At 44.2% G+C, this 16849-nt stretch overlaps 1 protein-coding gene across 3 annotated transcripts in view; it reads right to left on the bottom strand.

Annotated features, from left to right (window-relative positions):
* The window catches only part of PBK (PDZ binding kinase), a 178771-nt gene that overhangs the window by 117037 nt on the left and 44885 nt on the right, over positions 1-16849 (bottom strand). For all 3 annotated transcript variants that reach the window (XM_029596228.1, XM_029596227.1, XM_029596226.1), the window contains exon 4: positions 11114-11265. In XM_029596228.1, coding sequence (XP_029452088.1) covers positions 11114-11265 — 152 coding nt within the window. The remainder of the gene's footprint in view (positions 1-11113; positions 11266-16849) is intronic.

Raw genomic sequence — 16849 nt, 5'->3', positions numbered from 1 at the left:
CTTCCATCAGTGGTTCCTTCTCCTGAGGTCACTACAGGAGTGTTTGAGAGGCCTTTCAAATGTTACACTATTGGATATATGGAGGTTGGTTGAAAAAAAAAAATGAGAAAAATCTATTCTAGTCTGTGACTGAACCTCCTGCAATTTTTCTATGGAAATTAGGTCAAAGATGGAGGACCGTGAGTCTAACTCAAAAGTCTTGAGGGGACATTTTTTGTTCTTGTGCCTCAGGTTCCTACTTTACAGGCCTCGTCGTTTCTCATATCAAGGATATTTTTTCATCCATAATCAATTGGAAATCCTAAAGAACAGAGAGCAAAGATTCTTCATTTTTTGAACTTTCAGAAACCAAGTTTATGGCTGCAAAGAATTTAAGAAATATCTTTGCAAGATTTTCCTTATCCCTGAAAAAGATTGTTCCTACCCTATTTAGAATTATCTACCTAGGAGGAAAATGGTGAGGGGTGGGAGGGAGGTTAGATGGTAGAGTTGATTGTTCAGTAATTGAGTCCTGGGATTTTCAAAAATTTCTTGAAGCTTTCATTGATGATATACCTACTAGAACCACCTTGTTTCTTTTGCTGCAGAACAAGATAAAAATTTGATTTTTGAAACATGTTCCCTATAAAGATTTCTTTCTGCAGACAAAACATTCAGGTATTCCCTGATGTTTTGTGGCAACTCAAGCCCGGAGGAAGCAATTTATTGATTTGAGACAGAAGGTATTAGATATTAGGGCAATCTTTTTAAGTATCCATGTAAATGTTTGGTTTTCACATCAAATTAATTTTTTTATTTTAGATCCATCCGTCTAGACCATTTTTTGATAGTTAAGAACATGGGGGGCTTAAGATTGGGAATTTGCAAATATAGTGGAGGGGGTTTCAGAATTATTTATTTACATGCTCCCAGCTCTAGGAAGTTCTCTTCTTTCCTGCTTTACTTCCTGAATTATTTTTATGGTTCTCCCCCTATTTTTGATTTGGGCTTACAATGCTAATTGTAGTTGCTGTGCCTGTTTGTATTATTTCCTATGGTCGCTCATATTTTGTTATTTCATTTGGTGTAAATGATTTAATTAATAAAGATCAAATAAAAAAAATAGTCACTACCAAAAGCATAATAGCCTCCAAATAAATTCCTTTGTCAAAACCGCTATTTTACCATGTCCTTCAGGTAGTTAAGCACAAATGCAGAAAAAAGAAATCATTTAAATGCAGACACAAAAGTTCTTTTCTTAACACAGGATGTCTGTTCATTCATTATTAAATTAGAAAACCCTCGGATTTATAAGAAAATAACAAACAATTAAAGTATTTCTTATTGCTTAAGAGTGGACTATTTAAATCATATGTGTATCCAAAGCAACCATCATAAAGAACTGGGTTGACTTTGTGAACCTTGCCCGCCAACCCAAAAAAAACTTTTCTGTGCTTAAAACGAGTTAATCATCAGTCACTTTTGAGATATCAAAAAAAACTAAAATAAATAAATATCACTCTTTAAACAGTCATTTCACTGAATTTATGTAGAGAACTTGTTCTTTGCCATAATTTTTTTCTTTTTGGGAAGGACGTTTACCATGGAGTAGCTATGGGCTCTCCATTGGCTCCAGATATAGCTAACTTATTTGTCACTAAATTTGAAGAGGCGTGGTGTACACTTCTCGTTTTTTTTTCAGTATGTACACATGTGGACAAGGTACATTGATGATATATTTTTGTTTGGACGCAGACAGAACACCACCTTCTGGCATTCCATGAATGGCTTAATCAAGTGGATAGGAATTTGAAATTTTCCATGACAATCTTAATCAATTAGCATTTTTGGACATATTGATTAACAAACAGACACTGGGATACAGACCACTTTATTTCAGAATCAACTGATAGGAACAATTTGCTACGCTTTGAAAGTCATCATCCGTGGCACTTTAAGTATAGGCTCTCTGTTGGGCAGTTCTTTCGCATCCGCAGAATGAAAACCAAGAGTTTTTCAACCAGTCTTCTCAATTGTTGATAAGGCATAGGGGCATAGAGGCTATCCTAAAAAGGTTATTAAAAAAACCTTCACAAGAGCACATTTTTCTGATCGAGATCAACTTTTGCAGTATAGAGCAAACCAACTGTTGGAATAATAGTTTGTATGTTAAAATGCACAAACTTTACTAAACAGATTAAGGAAAATTTTCAGTGAAATTGGCATGTTTTGAGCACACATGAAATTTTTAGTTCTCTACCCATGTTTGCATATGCAAGACGATTAAACATTAAGCAGTGTATAGTGCGTGCTGCTTTGGTAGATAAATCACAGTCACCTATTACTAATGCAGGACATATAGCATGCTCTAAGTGTGATTTATGCAATTCCACCATAGTGGGCACGTCATGGAAGGACCCCAACACAGGATATGTTATTACTCATAAATATAGCACTTACTGTGATTCCAATTTTATGGTCTATGCTAGAAATGATATATTGGACATACATCTCGAAAAATCAGGACACGGTTAATAGAGCATCGTAGCTGAGTTTCTACAAAGGCTTTAAAAGCATTTATGATACCACATTGTATATTGAAAGGACATTCCTTTGAAGAATTCAAATGGACCGTATTGGAACACAAAACCACCGTTAAAACGGGGGGGGGGGGGGGGGGGGAAGAGATCGAAATGCTAAGTTGAATTTATGGGAAAATTCTTGGATCCATAAATTAAATACAGTGGAACCTAAAGGGTTTGAATGATAAGATTGGTACATACTGATTTAACAAGGTTTACCATTCAAGGACTTCCGCTGTATTTTTGATTTTTTATTGACACCAGTGTTGTAATAGGTTGGACCTTTGTCTTTTTGACTGACATCCCAGTTTTGCGGGCCTTCTCGGTATAAAATGGTGGCATTCAAACAACTAGCATCAGACGCCATGAAGGTGACATCATAATGACGTTTTGGAACATCATGCATAAAAGATGTAAGTGATCATTTATCTTTCTAATAGTTTTGCGCCTCTCAGAGTTGGGTTTTTTTGGAACAGTCAATATTATGATACATAAGGTTAAGGGAACATTATGCACTCAAACCAGCAAACAGAATGTTGGGAATTATTAAAAAGGGAATGGTGAATAAAACGGAAAATGTCATAATGCCTCTGTATCGCTCCATGGTGAGACCACACCTAGAATACTGTGTACAATTCTGGTCGCTGCATCTCAAAAAAGATATAATTGCAATGGAAGAAGGTACAGAGAAGGGCGACCAAAATGATAAGGGGAATGGAACAGCTCCCCTATGAGGAAAGACTAAGAGGTTAGGACTTTTCAGCTTGGAGAAGAGACGGCTGAGGGGGGATATGATAGAGGTGTTTAAAATCATGAGAGGTCTAGAACGGGTAGATGTGAATCGGTTTTTTTACTCTTTCGGATAATAGAAAGACTAGGGAGCACTCCATGAAGTTAGCATGTGGCACATTTAAAACTAATCGGAGAAAGTTCTTTTTCACTCAACGCACAATTAAACTCTGGAATTTGTTGCCAGAGGATGTGGTTAGTGCAGTTAGTATAGCTGTGTTTAAAAAAGGATTGGATGAGTTCTTGGAGGAGAAGTCCATTACCTGCTATTAATCAAGTTGACTTAGATAATAACCATCGCTATTACTAGCAACGATAACATGGAATAGACTTAGTTTTTGGGTACTTGCCAGGTTCCTATGGCCTGGATTGGCCACTGTTGGAAACAGGATGCTGGGCTTGATGGACCCTTGGTCTGACCCAGTATGGCATGTTATGTTCTTATGGTATCTTTATATAGGAGTATAAAGGCTGACTGGAATGAGAGAAAACAAGGAGTTGGTCACAACCCCTGAAGGAGCTCAGCTCCGAAACGCTGCAGTGTCAGGTATTGAAGACAGCATGGGCATTTATTGACTTCACATGCGAAAGTTACTGAGCAAGTGCCGTCCAAAAATTTAAGTAATTAACATTCAGACAGCAGATAAGTGTATTTTTTTAATGAGGTTCACTATATAAATTCAGTGAAATGACTGTTTAAAGAGTGATATCTCAAAGTGACTGATGATTAACTCGTTTTAAGCACAGAAAAGTTTTTTTGGGTTGGCGAGTAAGGTTCACAAGGTCAACCCAGTGCTTTATGATGTTCGCTTTGGATACACATATGATTTAAATAGTCCACTCTTAAGCAATAAATAAGAAATACTTTAATTGTTTTGGTTCATTCATAATTGCAATTTGAGTCTTTTTCTGCCAAAAATTCTTGGCTTTAAGTTGCCAAATCAAATTTCTTTTGCTGGCCATTCCAAGTAAATTGCAGCAGTGCAAGAAATGCAAGCACACATTTATCCTTACAAGAGCAGATTGGCGTCATTTCGCGCCGCCGCTTTAGTGGAGTAATCATCATAAACACCTTGCTCATCATATCTCAATTCAAGGAGGTTTTTTGTTTTATCGACTCTCATTAAAGGAAAATTAGGACTTACCTGATAATTTTCATTCCTGTAGTACCAAGGATCAGTCCAGACTGCTGGGTTATGCCTCCCGTCCAGCAGATGGAGTCAGAGAGAAACTGAAAAGGCACCACTGATATACCCTGGTGCGCCCCCTGCGATCCTCCAGTATAATCCATAACAAAGCAGTATGAAATTAGAAAACAATGGCAAATTCTGTGACTAGCTCAATATAAAGATGAAACGTATATGAACATGTGGAAAAAACGAGGAAACCATGAAAACAAGCAAGTGCCCGTAAAAAACGGAACCCGAAAAACACGAAAAAACAACAGTTGCGGGACTCTACACTCTTCACTGAAATGGGCGGGCGTCTGGACTGATCCTTGGTACTACAGGAATGAAAATTATCAGGTAAGTCCTAATTTTCCTTTCCCTGTACGTACCAGGATCAGTCCAGACTGCTGGGAAGTACCCAAGCTGCCCTAAACGGGGTGGGACCCTGACAGTCCCGCACGAAGCACACCACTGCCGAATGAGTCCACCGGAGCGCGCACGTCCAAACGGTAATGTCTCGCAAAGGTGTCCACTGTCTTCCAAGTAGCCGCTCGGCAAATTTCCTGCGAGGAAATAAACCCACTCTCTGCCCACGACGCCGCCTGGGAGCGCAGAGAATGAGCCTTAAGACCCTCCGGAACGGCGCGACCTTGGGAAATGTAAGTAGACACAATCGCCTCTTTCAACCAGCGTGCGATCGTAGTTTTTGAAGCTTTATTTCCCTTCTTTGGACCACCCCACAAGACAAACAGATGATCAGACAACCGAAAAGGGTTGGTAACGTCCAGGTACCGCAAGAGCGTCCTTCGAACATCCAACTTGCGAAGTTCCGGTTGCCGCGACGCCTCAGCCCCGTCCACCGCAAATGCCGGTAGGTCCACCGTCTGGTTGACGTGAAAGGCGGAAACTACCTTAGGCAAAAACGAAGGAACGGTACGTAGAGAAACCCCCAAATTAGAAATACGGAGAAAAGGTTCCCTACAAGACAACGCCTGAAGTTCCGAGATTCGGCGAGCTGAACAAATAGCGACGAGAAAAACAGTTTTGAGAGTGAGATCCTTGAGAGTAGCCCTTCGTAGAGGCTCAAACGGAGAAGTACAAAGACCCCGGAGAACCAAATTTAAACTCCAAGAAGGACAGATAGGTCGCACCGGGGGTCGCAAATGTTTAACTCCCTTTAAAAATCGTGCAACGTCCGGATGCATGGCAATGGAAACTCCGTCAAGTTTACCGCGGTAATAGCCTAAGGCCGCTACCTGCACACGCAGAGAATTATAGGATAAACCCTTCTTTAGACCCTCTTGCAAAAAAGTCAGAATATGAGACACCGTAGCCTTCCGCGACGGCACTTCCAGACCCTGACACCAGGAGTCAAAAACCTTCCATACCCTGACATAAGCAACCGAGGTAGAGGGCTTACGAGCCTGCAGAAGAGTAGTAATGACCGACTCGGAATATCCTTTCCTTCTCAATTGCCGCCTCTCATAAGCCAAGCCGCTAGACAAAAGCGATCGGCCTGGTCGAAAAATACTGGACCCTGCCGAAGGAGTCGAGGCAGATGACCGAGCCGCAAGGGGCCGTCCACCGCTAGATTGATGAGGTCGGCGAACCACGGCCTCCTCGGCCACTCCGGAGCTACGAGAATGACGGGTCCCGTGTGGGATTCTATGCGACGCAATATTTTCCCCACCAACGGCCACGGTGGAAACACATACAGAAGAATGTGCGCAGGCCAGGGAAGAGCTAGCGCGTCCATGCCCTCCGACCCGTGTTCCCTTCTGCGACTGAAGAAGCGAGCTGCCTTGGCATTCAAACGAGTTGCCATGAGGTCCAACCGGGGAGTTCCCCACCGGCGACAGATGAGTCTGAGTGCCTCGGGAGATAGTTCCCACTCTCCCGGGTCTAGTCGTTGCTGGCTGAGATAGTCTGCTTGAACGTTGTCGACTCCTGCGATGTGGGACGCCGCAATCCGAGACAGGTGCTGCTCTGCCCACACCATCAACTGGCTGGCTTCGGTTGCTACCGGTAGACTCCGTGTACCGCCTTGCCGATTTATATACGCTACCGTGGTTGCGTTGTCGGACAGAACCCGAACTGCTCTGTCCCGAATCAAAGGCAGAAAGTGCTGTAATGCTAGGCGAACCGCCCTTGTTTCCAAACGATTGATCGACCACTTGGTCTGAGAAGGCGTCCAACGTCCCTGAGCGGACTGAGACTGACAGACTGCTCCCCAGCCCGTCAGACTGGCATCGGTCGTGACAATGATCCATTGAGGCGGATCCAAATCGGTGCCTTGGAGCAAGTGGACCGGATCCAACCACCATTGTAGACTGGTCCTCGCTGGGGGTAAGAGTGGCAAAGGTATCTGAAACTCTTCCAATTTGGGGTCCCAACGAGACAGAAGCGCCCTCTGTAGCGGCCGCATATGCGCAAATGACCACGGAACCAAATCCAGTGTGGATGCCATATATCCAAGAACCTGTAAGTAATCCCATACCACAGGCAGGGGAAGGGCGAGGAGACGGCGAACGTGCGCCATCAGACGCTCCATCCTTGCCTGTGGGAGAGAAACCTTTCCCACTTTCGTATCGAACGAGGCGCCCAGAAATTCCAAATTCTGGGAGGGGATCAGATGGCTCTTGGTGTAATTGACCACCCACCCCAAGGAGTGGAGCCGGTGAAGGACTGCCTGAATCGCATCTTCGCAGAGACGTCGCGATTTTGCTCGGATGAGCCAATCGTCCAAATACGGGTGTACCAACACTCCGTCTCTCCGAAGACTCGCCGCCACCACCACCATTACCTTGGTGAACACCCTCGGAGCTGTCGCCAGACCGAACGGAAGAGCACAAAACTGGAAGTGAGATCCCTGGACCATAAAGCGCAGAAATCTTTGATGGAACTCTTGTATCCCTATGTGCAAGTAAGCCTCCGTGAGATCTAAGGAAGCCAAATACTCGCCTTTGTGTACCGCCGCTATGACCGAGCGCAGGGTCTCCATCCGAAACCGCGGTATGCGCAACGCCCTGTTGACTCGCTTGAGATCCAGAATCGGCCGAAATGTGCCCTCCTTCTTGGGAACGATGAAATAGATGGAATAACGGCCCGTGTGTTGCTCGGCGGGCGGCACAGGCACTATTGCACCCAGCGCCTGCAATCGCTCCAGGGTCTGAGCAATTCGCTGTTGCTTTACCTCAGAACCGCTGGGAGAGATAAGGAACAAATCGCGCAGGGGCCTTGCAAAATCTAGGGCGTAGCCGTGAGATATAATGTCGAGGACCCATTGGTCTGAGGTAATTGTGGCCCATTCCTCCCGAAAGTAAGAGAGTCGTCCTCCTACCTCCGGGACGGAGGAATGGACCGGCGTCCCATTGAGCCGCCTTAGAGGTGGCGAATGTATGAGACGCCCCTGCGCGTGCCGGCCTTCTACCACGAAAGGAAGGAGTCCATGACTGGGAACGCGGAGACGGCTGTCGGGTAGCAAAAGAGGACCCCCTTCCCGAGCGAAAACGGCGTTGCCCGCGAAACCGTCTGCGGAAGGTACCCGAAGGGCGAAAAAATCTAGGCTTGTCCTCTGGCAACTTAAACACTTTATTCTCCCCCAAAGATCGGATAAGGTCTTCTAACTCAGTGCCAAATAACAACCTGCCCCGAAAGGGAAAGGAACCGAGTTGGGCCTTGGAGGAAGAGTCCGCCGCCCAATGACGCAGCCAGAGTAACCTCCGTGCCGACACAGCCGAAGACATAGACCGGGCCGAAGTGCGGAGGAGGTCATAAAAGGCATCCGCGGCGTAAGCCACCGCGGATTCTATACGGTTTGCTTGCTCTGCTTCATCCGGAGGCAGATCTTGAGATGTCAACATCTGTTGTACCCAACGAAGGGTAGCCCTTTATACCATGCAGCTGCAAACGGCCGCCCGTACTCCCAAAGCCGAAACCTCAAAGATGCGCTTAAGCAACGTCTCCAGCTTCCGATCCTGAAGATCCTTAAGGGCCGTACCCCCTGTTACGGGAATGGTGGTATGTTTAGCCATGGCAGTGACCGCCGAATCCACCCTTGGCACCCTAAGGAGCTCCAAGGAATCCGCAGGGAGAGGGTAAAGCTTATCCATAGCGCGGCTGACCCTAAGAGTTGCCTCCGGATTATCCCATTCCCGGGATACAAGCTGAAACAGTTTATTATGAAAAGGAAAGGCATGCGCAGGCGTGCGGAGCCCGTCTAATTCAAAATCCCCTGGCTGGGAATTGGAGTCAACCTGGGGTACTGGAATCTTTAGTTCCCGAAGAACATGGGCAATCAAGGGATCCAGTTCTTCCTTATGAAATAAGCGGAGTATCTGAGGATCATCCCCTCAACCGGGTCCGTACCCCCTACATCCATATCAGGATCCGGCGTGGACGGATCCTGTGAAAGGGGGGCCGGAGCTACATGCTGAGGAGGTTTTGGAGGGGGAGCCGAAGGAGCTGGAGCAGCCTGCTGCGGAGGTTGAGGAGGAGCCGGGGCTGCATCCCCCAAGCCAAAGAGACCAGTAGAAAGTCTCCCCCGTTTATCCGGGGCAGGAGTACCCTGCTCCCATTCCGCTTCGGCCTCCATATAAGCCTTGTGGAGCAAAAGTACAAATTGTGAGGAAAAGGGATGAGGCCTCTTCAAAGAACCTCCTTTTGCTCCCACAGGTGGCAAATTAACAGGCCCTGGTAACCCGCGGGGGCTAAGATCCGGTGGGGACAGGGGGGGGGGGGGGGGGGGAGTCATCCCCTTCTCCGACGAAACCGCATCGCGATCCGAGTCATTTAAAATGGCCGCCAAATTTTCTAAAATGGCCGCCGCCCCCGGTATCGGCAGCGTGGACTGCCGAGATTTGGCCGACGCTGGCCGCGCCCCACGCCGCGGGGAAGGGGAGCTCCCGGCCGCGGCTGACCCCCGCGAGGAACCCTCACCCCCGGGAAGGCACCGGGAGCAAAGGCCCTCGCGGGAGAGCCGACGGCCCGGCTCCCCACATGCCGTACAAACAGTGCCTCGGGGCATGTTTTGTTTTTTTGTTTTTTAACACCAAAAAACGGCGCGAAAAACGGCGCGAGTAAGGGCTGGGTGACAAGCCACCCCTTCCGGAGACCACAGTGAGGAACGCAGGCAGTGGACACAATTACCTCGTTTTAAAATTTTTTTTTTTTTTTTTTAATAGCGCTGCCACCGGCAGCTAAAGTACCTCACAGACAAGTGGCTGGTGGAGCCTGCAGGGGGTGTAGCACACCCGACTAAACTTTCTTCTCCGAGGAATGAAACTTCTCAGGAGGCGGATAGGGAGAGTGACCGGCCCACCGATTAATCCTCCCCTCCTCTCACTGGGTAAGACTGAAAAAAACCCCGGGAAAAGGCTGTAGGGCAGTGCCCTGCCTGGCCTGCTATGGCTCCACTTATTATTACCAAAATTAGGTACAAATCACTAATTGATCTAGTCACAGGATTTCTCCTCTATATTAAGTCAAACCTGATAGGGAAATCCCTTCACAATTCAATTTACAGGAGATCAGGACTGCAAGGTTATGCTCTCTCATCTGCTGGAGTCAGAGATATACTGGAGGATCGCAGGGGGCGCACCAGGGTATATCAGTGGTGCCTTTTCAGTTTCTCTCTGACTCCATCTGCTGGACGGGAGGCATAACCCAGCAGTCTGGACTGATCCTGGTACGTACAGGGAAATTAACTTTATCATTAAAGTCCAATAAACATGACATGATAGGTCAGGGCTTATCCTTCATGCACTCAAACTAGATCTGATGAATTAAACCACCCAGCCTTAGATCTTTTATGAGCCAGATATGAAACTCCTTACTGCAAGAACACTTCAGGGGTTTCACAGTCACAGCCAGAACGTTCCCACTCCAGGCATTATTCATAGACAAAGTCAATGCTTCTGGGTCTTTGTTCAGTACTCATAAGAACTCTTTGATGCCATAACCAAAGAGACTGACCCCCTTCCCCTTCTTCAGGTGGGAAGAGGAAGATGATAGTTCGTTCCCTGGTCCTTCCTGGTGCTGGAAGCGGAGGTGTTCAATACTCTCCCCTTATTAATACACCGCTAGTGTCCAATGCAGCTCCTGGGTTCATTGATGTTGATACCTCTGATGCCAATACTGATGGGTTGGACTTACAGCTTGACCTGATGGAAATTGCTTTTCCATCAGGTCAAACATGTGGTAGAATGGCTTATTGCACATGCCCAGTGGGGAATTCTCAAACTTCTAGAAGCTGAGAAAAAAGTTCCATGCCAGACTTCATTTGTCAGAGCTGCCATCCTGCTTGTCATCTGAGAACCAAAATTATCCAGAGACAAAAGTTTGAAGAAAAGAAGAAAAAATATTGTGATGTCAAACAATAGCAATGACAAGTTAAAACTTATCCAATTCAGTACCTCAGAAACATGTCTACAGTGTTCTCTCATTAAGCTGCTTACGTGAAACACTTGTATAAGTGTCTCATGTTTAAAATGTGAAAAAAAGTAATTGGTAGTTGCCTATGATATGATCTATAATAGCTAATACTAAGGGGGGGTTTTTTGCACATGTATCTAAACATTTGTTAAATCAACTTACCTACAATGTTTGGGTGCTGAAGGTTTTTTAAAATGCTAGCTTCTTCATTGAGTCTCTGTTGGTAAATGCTTTGATGTATGTTATTTAGTTTTGCATTAATCTTCTTCACAGCCCAAGGGGATTGAGAGTTTTCAGACGAACCTCTTGGAGACCTAAATTAATATGCACATTGAAATGTTATGCTATATAATTATGCATTTCTTATGTCCCTTATAGTTACTAATATGAAATCATGTACAAATCTATAGCTCTACTATGTAGGTTCTGAATCTATGAAATTGCAGAAGCTGGGCAGGGTCAGAAAGTCAATACTTGAGTGGAAGACCTCCAAAGACAACTAGCTGCTTCAGGAGAGTTGTGTTGTAGCTCTGCAGGAAAATACTTCTCTTTCTGAGAAAGTACAAAATCAACCATCCAGAATGTTAGAGGACTCTATACTGCTGAAGGTACCATTCTTTAGATGATACATTTATCAACCCTTGGATATGAACAATCCCATGGCACTTTTACAACATTAGGGATAATCCCAGAAATAACATTTGTTCTGTTAAATTGTTCATTTATTAAATGTGCATTTTAGAAAAAAAAAAAGAGAACAATGAAAATAAATACCGCAGATGAGTGAGAATCTTGCCACTACTTTTATACAATTAACAGATCTGTAAAGATCACAGTGAGTTACCTGACCTTTCCCCAATTCCCTGAAGTACTCCTGAACATTTCTAGTTTACCCTTAGTCAGGTCATTGGTACCTAGGAAACAACAAGCAATTATCATGGGGTCAATTTTCAAAAGGTTTAGGTGAATAAATTTGGAATTTAAGCATTTAAATTGGCTCCTTTGAAAACAGACTAGGGCTGAGTTCCTAAACTAGGAGTTTATTTTCTCTAAAATCTTAAAAGTAGGTGGCTATGGGGATGAATTTAGAGCAGGAGGAAAAAGGCACTTGCAATGATTTTCAGCAATAATTTAAGCTCCTAATTTTAAGAGAATTATCAGTTGAAAATTCAGGCTCTTGACGATCTTCCTAAATTTAGGTGTAAGGGGGAGTGTCTCAGAACTGTACTTTACTAGTAGGCCTCAGACTGTACGAGGTAAAATAGATTAGTAAAGGCGAAGGTATTTGACATTTCCCAGTGGGAGGTTTCTTGAGTTTAACAGAACTAGTGAGTCCTTGTAGTTTAAAGTAGTTCCTCAGGATCTCTCTTTACAAGAGAGACTATGTTCTGTTCTGTGGAGCCCAAGAACAGGATTCCCAGGCCTTCAGGACTTTGGGAAAGATTTGTTTTGAGGAATAAAGGAATCACTGAGACTACTGAAGAACTAAAGGTGGTCCTTAAGGAAAAAGGGAGCTGATACTATACTGTCCATGGAGAGTGCTTCTAAGGTGTAGAGTTCCATAGCTGGAATCTTAAGTTATAGCTGGAGTCATAAGTTGCAGTCAGAGGAAAGCAGTCAGACGCTCATCTACCTTGGTTTACTAAGGAGTATCCAGTTCCAATCAACTAGATTCTGCAACCAGCTTGCAGGTACCACTAAGTGAAGTGCCCAGGGAAGTTTTCTTTTGAAAGTACCTACTACCAGGGTGCTATGGACAGACTGATTTCTTGGAATTTTCTCTCACTGAATTTGCACTAAACATGTGTACCCACTATGGTTTTTCACCTGCAATCAAGATTACCACTAAAAATTTTGTATTTTTGATCATCATTTATACTGGTGGTAAGTATTTCTTTTTTGTGGACTGTCGCCTGAGAGGCTGGTTTTCCCCAAGTGAGAAGTACCTGGAAGCATGAGCACCAATCTGGCCCATCTCCTCTCATTGGAGCCCCTGTTGCAGAAAAGTTGGGACAGAGATTACATAGGCATTGAGCATTTTTTGAAGTTTGACCTCTATATGAAGTAGGAAGCCCAATGCACAATCAAGCTAGAGATTGCAGTCAAGGCATCTAGAATAGCTGGGTTTAAAAGCTCTTGGACAGGTTTATGGAAGAAAAGTCCATAAACAATTATTAGCCAAATAGGATTGGAAAAAGCCATCCTTGGGAGTAATCACAAGAAGTGATCCAATCTTTAGGATCTGCCTGTTACTTCCTTGTGATGCGGATTGGCCACGGAGACAGGATGCTGGGTTCGATGAACCCTTTGAAAAACCATGGTATGTCTTATGTTCTAGAATAGCTTAACAGAGATGGGAATAACCACAAAAAGTAATCAAATTCAAGCATGTTTAGTTAATGGTTAGGGCAAAGGAGTGAAATAAACAGAGGCTGAGTCTCATAGAATTGGGCAATTAACAAGAGAGAGGACAAAGAGGTCCTCACCTGTCAACAACTATGTACAAATAATTAAAATAGCAGTAATTGTATAAGAGGGATTTACATATAATCAAATCATTTTGCATTGCATAACATGAAGGCAATGTGATCTAAAATATCAGTCGTCAATTGTAAAAAACAGATGAATATACATGAATCATTTGAGCCATCAGTATAGGACATAAGCAATGTTAGGCTTATTTGAAAAAAAATCCTTTAGTCAATATTTTAAGTGGCATGTTGCATGAAAGGTATGAGTGGTGTGAATGAAGGGTAGTGCATGAATGATGGGGGGATATTTTTAGATGTATGTGGGCATTGTGGTCTAATAATAATTGTCATAATGAAAATGTTTAAAAATTAGATAACAAAATAAATATGGGCATAATAATTTGCCGAGTGCCTCTGAGTTGATTACATAGTTCATTAATATATCAGAGGAAGTGCATGGCTGTTTTGACCACTAGCCAACAGGGTCAGAAAATATCAATACATATATTTTTACTTTTTTTCATAAGTCCTCATGAGTAGTTGCAGTACCCATGTTGTATAAAACTCCAGAGTTTTGGGGGGGGTTTTCCCCAGCAACTCATCTGAAATTAGCTCTACTCAAAAAAGGTCCCAATTTACATCATACAATTACTCTACAAAGTGTATGAGGTCTTGGATAGATAGCCTTATTTTTTTATAAGGCAGATCCGAGCAAAATTGTAAAGGAGCTGCTAAAAATATTTTAGAAAGTATAGTTGAAAAATTGATAATACTTTTGAATGTATGCTCCTTTGTAAATATACTTTGAAATGTAATCTTTTACATCGTAATTCAATAAATACTATTTCAAACAGTCAAACGCTACTAAAGGAAAATTGGTTCTTACCTGCTAATTTTCGTTCCTGTAGTACTATGGATCAGTCCAGACCCTGGGTTATGTCACCAATCCAGCAGAGGGAGGCAGAGAAAACATTCTAATGACTCTGACGTATACCCTGGAGCACCTCCTGCAGCCAATCAGTATTGACCAGTATCAAAGCAGAAATTTAACTACTAACATATTAACTAGCTATCTAAACAGGAGAACGAATTTCCAACTCACAAATCCTAAATGGAAGCAGAATCCCAAAAAAAAAATCTTGGGAATAAACAAGAAAATATTAAGAAAAATAGACAGCATGAAAAGGCGGTTTAATCACCCAAACAGTGAACGAGCGGACTCTCTGAAAAGATAAATATAATACACAGACATAAAGGGTGGGCGTCTGGACTGATCCATGGTACTACAGGAACGAAAATTAGCAGGTAAGAACCAATTTTCCTTTCCCTGTACGTACCTGGATCAGTCCAGACCCTGGGCTGTACCAGAGCCGATTCAATTAGGGTGGGACCCAGAGAGCCCCGCTCGGAGAACACTCTCTCCGAAGGCTGCCGAACTTGGAGCGTGAACATCCAAGCGGTAATGACGAGCAAAAGTATGCAACGACTTCCAAGTCGCTGCTTTACAAATCCCCTGAGGAGAAACTAACTGTCATTCTGCCCAAGAGGTAGCCTGTGACCTAGTAGAATGAGCTCTCAACCCTTCAGGAAGGTCACAACGAGCTAGAAGATAAGCTGAATGAATTGTCTCTTTTAACCAACGAGCAATCGTAGCCTTCGAAACCTTATGACCTTTGCGAGGGCCACTCCACAAAACAAACAAATGATCAGACAATCAAAAATTGTAACTTCAAGATAACGCAACAGAGCTCGTCGTACATCCAATTTTTTAAAGATCCCTAGAGGAAGGATCCAAACGATCTAAACATGGAAAAGCCGGAAGCTCTATGGACTGATTTAAATGGAAAGAAGATACTACCTTAGGTAAAAAAGATGGTACAGTCCGTAATGAAATTCCTGTATCAGAAATTCTAAGAAAAGGCTCTCTGCAAGACCAGGCCTGCAACTCTGAAATTCTACGAGCTGAAGAAATGGCCACAAGAAACACCACCTTCAATGTGAGATCCTTCAAAGTCGCATGATTAAAGGGTTCAAAGGGAGCCGAACACAGAGCCCTAAGAACCAAATTCAAACTCCAAGCAAGACAAGGATTCCGAAATGGAGGACGTAGATGTTGCGCACCTTTGAGAAAACGCGCTACATCCGGATGCGCAGCCAAGGATAATCCCTGAACCTTACCACATAAACATCCAAGCGCTGCCACTTGTACCCGTAAGGAACTACAGGACAAACTCTTGGCTAATCCATCTTGTAAAAAAGATAAAATATTGGATACAGAAGAGTGAACTGGATCTACTTGTTGCTCATTACACCAAGATTCAAAAACCTTCCACACCCTTGCATAAGCCAAAGATGTAGAAGGTTTTCTAGAACGCAATAAAGTAGTCACTACAGCATCTGAATAACCTTTATTCTTTAACCGATGCCTCTCAAAAGCCATGCCGCTAGAGAGAAGCGTTCGACCTCTTCCAAACAAACCGGACCCTGAGACAGAAGGCACGGAAGATCTCGAAATCGAAGGGGACCGTCCAGTGCTAGTCTGACCAGGTCCACGAACCATGGACGGCGTGGCCACTCCGGAGCCACTAAGACAACGTCGATTGTTGAACTTCTATCCAACGCAGAACCTTGCCGATCAGAGGCCAGGGAGGGAACACGTAGAGAAGAACATCCCTTGGCCAAGGAAGTACCAGAGCATCTACTCCTTCCATTCCTCTTTCCCTCCTGCGGCTGAAGAACTGAGGGGCTTTGGCATTCTGAAATGTGGCCATGAGATCCATTGCCGGAGTGGACCATCTGTTGCATATCATTTAATAGGTTTCCTCGCACAGTTCCCACTCGCCTGGGTCGAGATGATGCCGACTGAGAAAGTCGGCTTGAATGTTGTCCACCCCTGAGCTACCAGGAAGCTTCGGGTTCCTCACTGACGGTTGATGTACGCTACCGTGGTCGCATTGCCGGAAAGAACCTGTACCGACTTCCCGCAAAGGAGAGGTTGAAGAGCGATTAAGGCTAAACGACCCGTTCTGGTCTCTAAAAGATTTATCGACTACTGCACTTCCTCTTCGGACCAATGACCCTGAACAGATGTATTCTGACATACCGCTCCCCAGCCTGAAAGACTGGCATCGGTAGTGACCACAGTCCATTCTGGAATCTCTAGCGGTACACGTTGTTGCAGATTCGCTGTCTGTAACTACCAATCTAGGCTGGAACGAGCCGTCTCTGTAAGAAGAAGGGGAAGGTGGTATAGTTCCAAAACCGGATTCCAGTGTGAAAGCAATGCAGACTGAAGTGGTCTCATGTGCGCAAAGGCCCAGGGAACCAACTCCAGAGTAGAGGTCATTGAACCTAAAACTATCAAGTAATCCCGCACACAAGGAATAGGAATAGACTGTAAGTCTCAAATTTGTGATTGAACTTGAGA

The sequence above is a fragment of the Rhinatrema bivittatum genome, chromosome 3, assembly GCF_901001135.1.
Source record: "Rhinatrema bivittatum chromosome 3, aRhiBiv1.1, whole genome shotgun sequence".
Classification (NCBI taxonomy): domain Eukaryota; kingdom Metazoa; phylum Chordata; class Amphibia; order Gymnophiona; family Rhinatrematidae; genus Rhinatrema; species Rhinatrema bivittatum.
Note: the sequence above shows the minus strand (reverse complement) of the source record. Positions and strands in the feature narration are given on the sequence as shown.